At 44.8% G+C, this 11,298-nt stretch overlaps 1 protein-coding gene across 1 annotated transcript in view; it reads left to right on the top strand.

The window, feature by feature from the left end:
• Positions 1-100: 100 nt before the first annotated feature.
• The window catches only part of LOC137284328 (uncharacterized), a 75,655-nt gene continuing 64,457 nt past the window's right edge, over positions 101-11,298 (top strand). The window contains exons 1-2 of the mRNA XM_067816097.1: positions 101-674; positions 5,864-6,219. Of these exons, the coding sequence (XP_067672198.1) occupies positions 5,872-6,219 (348 nt within the window). The 5' untranslated portion in view covers positions 101-674; positions 5,864-5,871. The remainder of the gene's footprint in view (positions 675-5,863; positions 6,220-11,298) is intronic.

Below are 11,298 nucleotides of genomic sequence, written 5' to 3'. Positions count from 1 at the left end.
GGCTCTAATGAAATGAACCTTATCACATTATCGACTGCCTAGCCTTGTGGAATCCCACCGCCGTTGTGGAAGAAAAGTATTAATTATGCATGGCGTGCTGAGATGGTGAGACAGGACCAGGCTGGCAGGCAGGCTGGGGAGAGAAGAGGGATGTTGCTATGTATTTCCTCAAGAGTCGGAATTTTACCCTTGAATAATCGGCGGGGAACGAGCTAGCAGTGCGTGTCGGTTCTCATCTCTGATGACTGTCAGTCCCCACTCAGTCAGCGTCTTACTCGTGTAGCGACTACCATTCTTCACGTTCGAAACAGATCGATAAAATTGACATGCTCGTTCTGATTAAATTTTTGCTTCGGGAACTAAGTTGGACGAAGAAAGAGGACAACCTGTTTTACAGCTTGAGAGAAAGAGAGAGAGAGTAGTTAATCATTAACACACCGTTGGTGGAGTCGGAATGTTGGAGTCAGAGACGTCACCTCAGCGATTTCGTCCGTCGCCACAGCCCGTTCACCTGTAGCTGGTCAGCTGGTCGTCAGAGAGTTCGCGTGACCCGCACGGTCAGGACGTGTCCATGGAGCTTGCTAGGACTGCACGCGCATCTTGATGAAGTGAGCTGTGAGTGACTCAATGACGCGCCGGCTCCAATGGGTTGAAACGGATCCGACAGCAAGGTTGTGAGTATTAACCTACACACTTCTCACATAACTTATAACAGATGTATACCAGCTCTGAAACTCTCCTCTACCGGAAATAAGCTCGCACCAGCTTCCGTGTTTTTCCGGACTGGATGCAAGCTGTCTGCAGCATGAGCTTCACGCTTCACTTCGTAACAGATAACATAAACTCAGTTTCTGTTAATAGTGGTAGTTGTAGGTGTACATGTGCATGCCAAGCCTGGATTGGACGATCAACTAAAGGCATGTGGAAGCTACATAGCTAACTCGCAGTGGTGGAACGTTCATTGCTGTGGGAGCTGCTTGTGTCGTTGTCAAGGGTCAAATATGTCTTTACTGTCACACGAGCAACCTGTATACCCGTGTCGCAGTCTGTATCCATATGTTACAGTTTATCTCTCTTTCACAGTCGGTACCCATGTGCCACAGTCTATATCCAGGTATCACATATGTCACAGTCTGTATCCCTGTCTCTGTCCGTATCCACGCGCCACAGTCTCTATCCACGTGTCACAGTCTGTATCAATGTATCACTGTATCCCCGTGTCTCTGTCCGTATCCACGTGCCACGGTGTGTAACCATGTGTCAGTATCTATGTGTCACACTCTGTACTCATGTGCCACTGTCTGTATCCATGTATCACCGTCTGTATCTATGTATCACAATCTGTATCCCTCTGTCCGTATCCATGTGCCACAGTCTGTATCCATGTGTCAGAGTCAGTATCTTTGTCACAGTCTGTATCCATGTATCACTGTCTATATCTCTGTCTCTGTCCGTATCCACGTGCCACAGTCTATATCCATGTGTCAGAGTCAGTATCTATATGTCACAATCTGTATCATTGCGACACACGGCAACAGACTACACTCACGTACATTACAACACAGCCTACACAGCCACAGGTTGCACTAACGTACATTGCGACACTGTCTTCACGGCAACAGGTTACATTTACGTACACTGCAACGCTGTCTACATAGCAACATGTTACATTCAGGCACATTTCAACACTGTCTACGCGGCAACAGATTACACTCACACACATCAAGACACTGTCCGCATAGCAACAGGCTACACTAATCTACACCACTGTCTACACAGCAACAGGTTACACTCACGTACATTGCAACATTGTTTACATGACAACAGGTTACACTCACGTACATTGCAACACTGTTTACATGACAACAGGTTATACTCACGTACATTGCAACACTGTTTACATGACAACAGGTTACACTCACGTACATTGCAACACTGTTTACATGACAACAGGTTACACATTCAGGTACGCTAGAACACGTGTTCTGCAATCGGGCTGCAATAATCACAGTGCGATCATGTCGTGTTGTTGTCACATCTGCCGATAGTGCAATAGCCATAAGATCGATGACCAAGACTCATCGTTTGATCGGGAGGAAACGCGCTGATTGATTGCAGCGTGCCTCGTCGGTAATTGCAGAGAAAACATCACGGCTTGCCCCACCAGGACGCTCTGTCTGTCCCATGCAGTCTCTCTCTGGTTACTTCAGACAGAGAGAGCATCAGTCACTTGCGTGCAACAGCAGTGGTCTCTATGACCCATGGAACACTGTGGTCTCTGTGACCGGTAGAACACATTCGTCTCTAATGTCAGTGGGACGCAGTGGTCTCTATGACCCATGGAACACATTGGCCTCTATTCCTCTATGGCCTCTAGAACACACTGTGGTCCAAGGAAGACAATGGTCTCTATGATCCCTGGAAGGCGATTGTTTCTATGACCCACTAAACACAGTGATTTCTATCGTCGAGGGAAAACAGTAATCTCTATGATCCAGAGAAAACAGTGGGTTCTATGATGCAGAGAAGACAGTGGTCTGTATGATCCTGAGAACACCGCGGTCTCTGTGACCCGTGGGACACAATGGTCATTCTGGCCCGTGGAACACAGCAGTCTCTATGAACCAGAGAACACAGCGGTTTATGATCCACAGAACACCGCGGTCTCTGTGACCCGTGGAACACAACCGTCTCTATGATCCAGGGAACACAGCAGTGGCCGATGTAATGTTTCAGTGGGTAGCGCAACTGACTCACATTATGTTTTAGTGGGGAGATTAGCTGACTCGCGTGTTGTTTTAGTTGGAAGACCACGTGACTTACGTAATGTTTTTGTGGGGAGACCACATGACTCGCATGATGTTTTAGTTTTAGGCCAGGTGACCCAGATAATCTTTTAGAGAGGAGACCAGCTGATCAACGCGATGTTTATGGTTGGAAGGCCAGCTGACTCTTTACGTCATGTTTTAGTTGGAAGATCAGCTGACTCACGTGATGTTTTAGTTGGAAGATCAGATGACTCACGTGATGTTTTAGTTGGAAGACCAGGTGACTTACTTAGTGTTTTAGTGGGGAGACCTGCTGCCTCACGTGATGTTTTAGTGGGGAGACCAGCTGACTCACGTGATATTTTAGTGGGAAGACCGGCTAACTCACTGCACTAGTCACATCACTGTGAATACCGTGAAAGAAACATGAGTGAAATGAAATGGTGGCTTTATGCTTCATAGCGCCGGAAACTGTACTCTCGTCAAAGAAATTTCCATTAAATTTATGTCATCGTAATCGATATTGTATCTGCGGCCGGTACTTGAGTGACACCAGGTGTTGGAGGACGGTACTTGAGTGACACCAGGTGGTGAAGGACGATACTTGAGTGACACCAGGTGTTGGAGGACGGTACTTGAGTGGCACCAGGTGGTGAAGGACGGTACTTGAGTGACACCAGGTGGTGAAGGACGGTACTTGAGTGACATCAGGTGGTGAAGGACGATACTTGAGTGACACCAGGCGGTGAAGGACGGTACTTGAGTGACATCAGGTGGTGAAGGACGGTACTTGAGTGACACCAGGTGGTGAAGGACGGTACTTGAGTGACATCAGGTGGTGAAGGACGGTACTTGAGTGGCACCAGGTGGTGAAGAACGGTACTTGAGTGACACCAGGTGGTGAAGGACGGTACTTGAGTGGCACCAGGTGGTGAAGGGCGATACTTGAGTGACACCAGGTGGTGAAGGACGGTACTTGAGTGGCACCAGGTGGTGAAGGACGGTACTTGAGTGACATCAGGTGGTGAAGGACGATACTTGAGTGGCACCAGGTGGTGAAGGACGATACTTGAGTGACATCAGGTGGTGAAGGACGGTACTTGAGTGGCACCAGGTGGTGAAGGACGGTACTTGAGTGGCACCAGGTGGTGAAGGACGGTACTTGAGTGACACCAGGTGGTGAAGGACGGTACTTGAGTGACATCAGGTGGTGAAGGACGATACTTGAGTGACACCAGGTGGTGAAGGACGATACTTGAGTGGCACCAGGTGGTGAAGGACGATACTTGAGTGACATCAGGTGGTGAAGGACGGTACTTGAGTGGCACCAGGTGGTGAAGGACGGTACTTGAGTGACATCAGGTGGTGAAGGACGATACTTGAGTGACACCAGGTGGTGAAGGACGGTACTTGAGTGACACCAGGTGGTGAAGGACGGTACTTGAGTGACACCAGGTGGTGAAGGACGATACTTGAGTGACACCAGGTGGTGAAGGACGGTACTTGAGTGGCACCAGGTGGTGAAGGACGATACTTGAGTGACACCAGGTGGTGAAGGACGGTACTTGAGTGGCACCAGGTGGTGAAGGACGATACTTGAGTGGCACCAGGTGGTGAAGGACGGTACTTGAGTGACATCAGGTGGTGAAGGACGGTACTTGAGTGGCACCAGGTGGTGAAGGACGGTACTTGAGTGGCACCAGGTGGTGAAGGACGGTACTTGAGTGGCACCAGGTGGTGAAGGACGGTACTTGAGTGGCACCAGGTGGTGAAGGACGGTACTTGAGTGACACCAGGTGGTGAAGGACGGTACTTGAGTGACACCAGGTGGTGAAGGACGGTACTTGAGTGACACCATGTGGTGAAGGACGGTACTTGAGTGACACCAGGTGGTGAAGGACGATACTTGAGTGACACCAGGTGGTGAAGGACGGTACTTGAGTGGCACCAGGTGGTGAAGGACGGTACTTGAGTGACATCAGGTGGTGAAGGACGGTACTTGAGTGACATCAGGTGGTGAAGGACGATACTTGAGTGACACCAGGTGGTGAAGGACGGTACTTGAGTGACACCAGGTGGTGAAGGACGATACTTGAGTGACACCAGGTGGCGAAGGACGATACTTGTGCTGAGGTATGCCTTCACATCACTTTGGGGTTTTATCACGTCATTGGACACATACACCATCAATAACACTGACTTAGGTTAGCTCCCATAACCGTTACTGGAGCCCGCTCGGTACCCACGATATGAAGAGGTTTGACATTACGATGCCTTTGTCGGAATGGTCATCTCAGCAATATGGATCTAACTCATTGCTGCTTCCTTTGACTCGTCACTGCTTCATCAAGATCTGAGTTATCCCTGCTTCATCAGCTTTTGGACTATTGAACTCAAACCTTGGTCATTGCATCGTCACATTTTAGCTCACTTCGCCATTAGCGTAATGGCAATCCCCACCTCTTTTGACGCTAGGTCATCTCCACGTCTTTTGATGTTATGTTACCCCCACCTCTTTTGGTGTTTAAGTCATCCGCACATATTTTGGTGTTTAAGTCATCCGCACATATTTTGGTGTTTAAGTCATCCGCACATATTCTGACGTTAGGTCATCTCCATTTCTTTTGACGTTAGGCCATCCACGCGTCTTTTGACGTTAGGCCATCCACGCGTCTTTTCATGTTAGGTCTTCCCCACGCTGTAGGTCAGCCTCATGTCTTCAGGTTCTAGGTAAATCCCCTAAGTAACACATCCCTATGTGACGAGCGTTTTCCTCCGCCTTGTTGGGTGGGTGGGCTGCGTACCTCAGTGTCATGGAATCACATGTCGTATTGAGCATGTTCGTCTGCTCAGTCGTCTTACAGCTACGTGAAACATGGACTTGAACTGACAAGCTGTCATAATGACCTCTTCCAGGAGACACAATGCATGAATAGCAGTTATTACATGAACACGTGGTCTCTGAAATATTTCAAGCATATTGAAAAAGCACCCATGTTAGTTGTCTAGTTATCTGAATGATGAACGTACTAGGTCTATAGAATGCTGGTGAACGTGTATATTCCAATTTGTATGTTTCCACATTGTGTCCACAGGTTGGCTGATGATGCAAACAGTGATTACCTGGAGACGGCCGATGGATGCCAGTATCTACCCTCCCACGGGCAACCCATGCACCTACCTGCTAGGGAACGCACTGTGCTACATCATCTCGGGGATGCTGCTGCTAGTGGTCGGTGTTATCATAACGTCACTGACGTTCCAGAACCTGGAGGAATACCAAGATGAGAACAAAGAACGTTACGCGGGTCCTGTGTTGATCGGGGCTGGGATACTGGTAATAGCTCGCGGTGCGTTCAGTCGACTCCGGCCTCACCGGTCGGACCTTGCTCGGAGACGCTCGCTGTTGAGGCGTTACGTCAGGGAGGTGTACAGTCGCCCCATTCTAGCAGTAAGTGTCAGTGTTTCTTGTCTTCACCCTATATACAGAAGTATCTATAACTTGAAGTTATCTAGCTGGTTTTAGTGTGTCAACAGGCGCGTGCCTTCACCCCTTGACTCGATGCGAAACAATTTCTGTAGGACGACAGCGTTAATTAGCTGGTTTTAGTGAGTCAGGATTTACGTGCCGTCGTAATGCCGTCCATCGTGTACTAGTATCACGTCGTGTACATTTTGGTTTTTTTTGAGTTTATATACATGCAAACTCAGCGACAGGGCAATAAGGAGCATCAATATGAGGATAACCATTTCTGATTTGAAGTAAAGCTGCATGCCGAACTGATTGACAAAAATAATCGAAAGTCCTCGTGCTCCTTTCGTTTGCCGTCGATAAGGGCATTTTTGCGACTTATGATTTGCATACATGTGGGACCATATACCATTCTGTAAAGGCTTGTTTCAGCCCGGATCATGTCATAGTGTCTTTATAGGGAAGTGCTTCGTACCAAAGCAGATAAATAGAGGGGAAAAACGCAAGTGGGCGGGGAATAACATGGACATGGATGGCAACGACGGTTATCCCAGTGGGGGCTCTTAATGCGATATGGGTGATTGCCGGGACTGGCGGTGCTGGGCTGAGGTGAGGCTGAGGTGAGGCTGAGTGGCTGTACGAGTAGATTGTCGGAGGATCCCCTAGGGAAAACACGATGTACTGGAGAGTAGATTTAAACGAAAAGAGAGGCATTAAACATTCAAGAATGAATTAAATAGTATCAACACTCACCCTGTGGGATGTAATATTGGAAAACATGCAACAATTACAAATTCACAGAACATAGGAGGCTTCACTGAAAGTGGCAACGTAAATGACATGTGGTATTGAGATGATGTGGCCTAGCTGTGGGTATCAGTGGATGTGTTCCTTCAGTGTACACACACACAGAATATGGAAGAATGGGGACGGGTGCTGCTTGAGTGTGTGTACGGTGGAGCGTCAGCGGATCAGTTCCTGGTTTCACTCCTCCATGAAAGTATACCATCACTGTAGTTGATGCACAGTCAGGTGGCAAGATGGTCTAGTAAACTCAGCCGGATGTTGTTGCCTGTTTGACTTTTGTTGTGATTTTGACCCAGGATGGATGAGTCTTGATAGGTATTTGTTGAAAAACCTCTTGCAGAGAGGTTCAGGTATCTTGTCTCCACAAATATATCCCAGAATGCTTAGGATATTTGGGGATATTGTCTCTTCAATCACAGAAGTTCGTGAGTGAGTCCACTACACTATATTCGCTATATTCAAAATATACAATTACCATGATGCCAGCCGCTGTCCGAGGGTCAAGTCCCGTTACATACACAGACTGTTAGACTGTCTTGTATCGTATCACAACACATTTACGGCCAGCACTGTATCTAGAGCCTCATCCCCCATGTTAAACGTCAGTGGCCAACCAGCTGTACTATATGGTTAATTAAAGTTAATTACACGCAGGCAGCTGACGTGTACATGGCTGTGTTGATGGTCAAGATAATAAGCTGTTGATATTTCATTTACATTGACAGCACTGTGATTTAGATTTAGAAAAACACAACTTTATCCTAACTCAGAGAATATACAATCATATCTATATATTCCCTGGTAAACCCCATGTCCCGTCAAAGTGCATACGATTCTTGTCTACGTTCACCCGTACCTTGCGTTTTGGAATGTTCGTATGGAACCAGTCAGCCACAGGGCTGTCCAGACAGATTACTACAAACTCATAAAGAAAGTTTTGGGAGCGGCATTGGCTGGCAAAATGGCCATGTCACATGTACATCAAATTAACAAGTCATGTTAAAAAATGATATCAGACGGCTGTACCGTAACAGATGGAAAACGTAGGAAACGTTAGTTACACGCTGCTCAAGGCAACGTCTGTGCTATGAGACATGTGGGGAGGACTGGATGAACTAAGAAGAATGCTTTGTCCATTTGAAAAAAATAAAATGTTTGAACTCCTATGTACGTAAAAGTTGTTATTCCAGATAATGTAGGATCAGTATCTGCTATTCTTACCTTCTGCTGGGTTAAGAAGATATCTTTTCTGTCAACTTTAAGGTTGTGGACCAGTAATTGCCTTTAATACGGAGTTTCAAGTCTGTAGCTCCATCATAGTACTGCTCTGGAAGTAGGAAATATGATATTATATACACATAGTTGATATTTATGACTAGTTAATTAAACTACGAAACTACCTGTATCGTTTCAACATGAAAGATTTGGCCTCTTTTTGCTGTGGCAACCCCTGTGAGCATGTACCTCACTTCCTGTTAGAATGTAATCTGTGTAGCATTCAAAGCGAAACAGACCTTGGCAGTAAATTTTAAGAGTATTGTTAAGTGTGATTCTCGAATGTTGTCAGTGTTACTTGTAAGTCGAGATATGGCTATTCAACAGAATGAAGTGATTCTCGAATGTTGTCAATGTTACTTGTAAGTCGAGATATGGCCATTCAACAGAATGAAGTGATTCTCGAATGTTGTCAATGTTACTTGTAAGTCCAGATATGGCCATTCAACAGAATGAAGTGATTCTCGAATGTTGTCAATGTTACTTGTAAGTCCAGATATGCTATTCAGCAGAATCAGTCTGTTTTCCAATGTGTTGATATTTGTCAGTGACGTCAGCCTTGTCCCTTTCTCTTTCTTCTCTCATCTTTCGTACGTTTTTTTTTTTCTATTTCTTCCTAAGTTGTATAATATTGAAAATGCTTGTATAAAAATATCAAGGAGTGGCTTTTTAAGATGGATAAGTTGTCACAAATCCCTTTCACATTTGTGAATAAAATATGTTTAATTCCTCCAGGTGTCGCACATCTCTATACAAAATGTTGTAGTGTGTGTGACACTGGAGAAACATGTCCTCACATTAGAGCACAACAAGTGTTGGTTTTCTCCCATACAGTGAGATGTGCGGGAGCTGATTGCCGCGGTAGTCGCGCCAATCAATGAAGACCCCGCACCTGCGCTCGCTGCAGGCAACGCGAGGAGAGACCATCTCTCTTGAACTGCCTGTCAATAGAATTAGCTCGATAGTGTGAAAAAAAAAAGCAACAAATCACTGGCAGTTAGCGACTGATCTGGTGATACATCGTTGTAATTATACAAAACTCACACTTTCTCCATCAGTGCTTGATTGTCCCTATTTGACAGATCGCACATCATGATAGAAGCATATTATGCATAAACTACTGGGGTTTATTGGTTGCATCAAGCCCGATCTTTGTCAATTAGGCTGGAAAAGCAAGACTTTATGTAGGCTTCGACCTTAAGCAGCGGTGCGACTTGGGTGTGATAACATTGGTATGACTGAATCAAGGAGGAAAAAAACAACAACATTGGTTTGGTAGGATTGAATCGTGGCTGAAAAACATTGGTAGGTTTGAATCGAGGTGAAATAACATTGGTAGGATGAAATAAGGATTGGAATAACATTGATAGGACTGAATTATGTTGGAATAACATTGGTAGGATTGAGTCAGGATTGAATAACATTGGTAGGTCTGAATCAAAGTGAAATAACATTGATAGGAATGAATCAGGGTGGCATAACATCGATAGGATTGAATTTTGTTGGGATAACATTGGTAGGATTGAATTATCTTGGAATAACTTTAGTAGGATTGAATCAAGGTGGAATAACATTGGTTGGATTGTATCAGCGTCGAATAGCATTGGTAGGATTGAATCAGGCTGCAATTCAGGGCTGCTAGCAGAGTTTTAAGATAACTGGCTATCCCTAGATATAGAGTCTTTGCTTATATGGTCGGTGATGCTATTTTTTATGTAATATGTCATTTCATTCCCTGATGTCATTATGTAACCAATCAGCACATTTCCAGAAGTCACCATGTAACCAATCGTCACGTTTCCTGATCCCATCATGTAACCAATCATCACATTTCCAGATGTCACCATCTAACCAATCGTCACATTTCCTGATGTCATTATATAACCAATCGTCACATTTCCTGATGTCATTATATAACCAATCGTTACACTTCCTGATGTCATCATGTAACCAATCGTCACACTTCCTGATGACACCATGTAACCAGTCGTCACATTTCCTGATCCCATCATGTAACCAATCATCACGTTTCCCGATGTCATCATGCAACCAATCCTCACATTTCCTGATGTTGCCATATACCCAATCGTCACATTTCCTGATGTCATTATGTACCAAATCCTTTTATTTGCTGATGTCATCATACCTTCAATTTAAGTCGTTGCTTGAGCCAAAGCGTTATCTTGCTCACCTCCGCTACAGAAATATTCGCAATGCTTTTGTACGTTTTGGGTTAGGCCTTAATGATTTATTACATAACCGTGGAAGATATGTGTCTGTGTGGAAAACCCAAATATTATGCCCATTCTGTTACATTATTGAAGACGAATTCAATTTTATGTTTATTTGTCCTGTGTATGAAAATCTAAGAAACAAGTATCTGCCACAGCTGTCTCTATCTCAGATCAATACTGAACTATTGTCTTCCTTACTTTCTTACAAAGAACCGACAAGACAACACAGTGAAGCCCTATATATTTGCAATGCATTTTTGTTAAGAAAAAATTGATTAATTAGAAAATTCTTCACATATGCCATTGTTAAGATGTATCCCTTTTTGTGTATGAGCCTGTGAAAATCATACAACTAATCGTCACATTTCCTGATGCCTTTATGTAACCAATCCTTTCATTTCCCCTGATGCCATTCTGTAACCAATCCTTTCATTTTCTGATGCCATTATGTAACCAATCCTTTCATTTTCTGATGCCATTATGTAACCAATCCTTTCATTTTCTGATGTCATTATGTAAACAATCCTTTCATTTCCTGATGCCATTATGTAACCAATCCTTTCATTTCCTGATGCCATTATGTAACCAATTCTTTCATTTCCTGATGTCATTATGTAACCAATCCTTTCATCTCCTGATGCCATTATGTAACCAATCCTTTCATTTCCCCTGATGTCATTCTGTAACCAATCCTTTCATTTCCCCTGATGCCATTATGTAAACAATCCTTTCATTTCCTGAT

This window comes from Haliotis asinina, chromosome 5 (assembly GCF_037392515.1).
Source record: "Haliotis asinina isolate JCU_RB_2024 chromosome 5, JCU_Hal_asi_v2, whole genome shotgun sequence".
In the NCBI taxonomy this organism is placed as follows: domain Eukaryota; kingdom Metazoa; phylum Mollusca; class Gastropoda; order Lepetellida; family Haliotidae; genus Haliotis; species Haliotis asinina.
The sequence above is the reverse complement of the archived record's forward strand: the minus strand, read 5'-3'. Positions and strand labels throughout refer to the sequence as shown.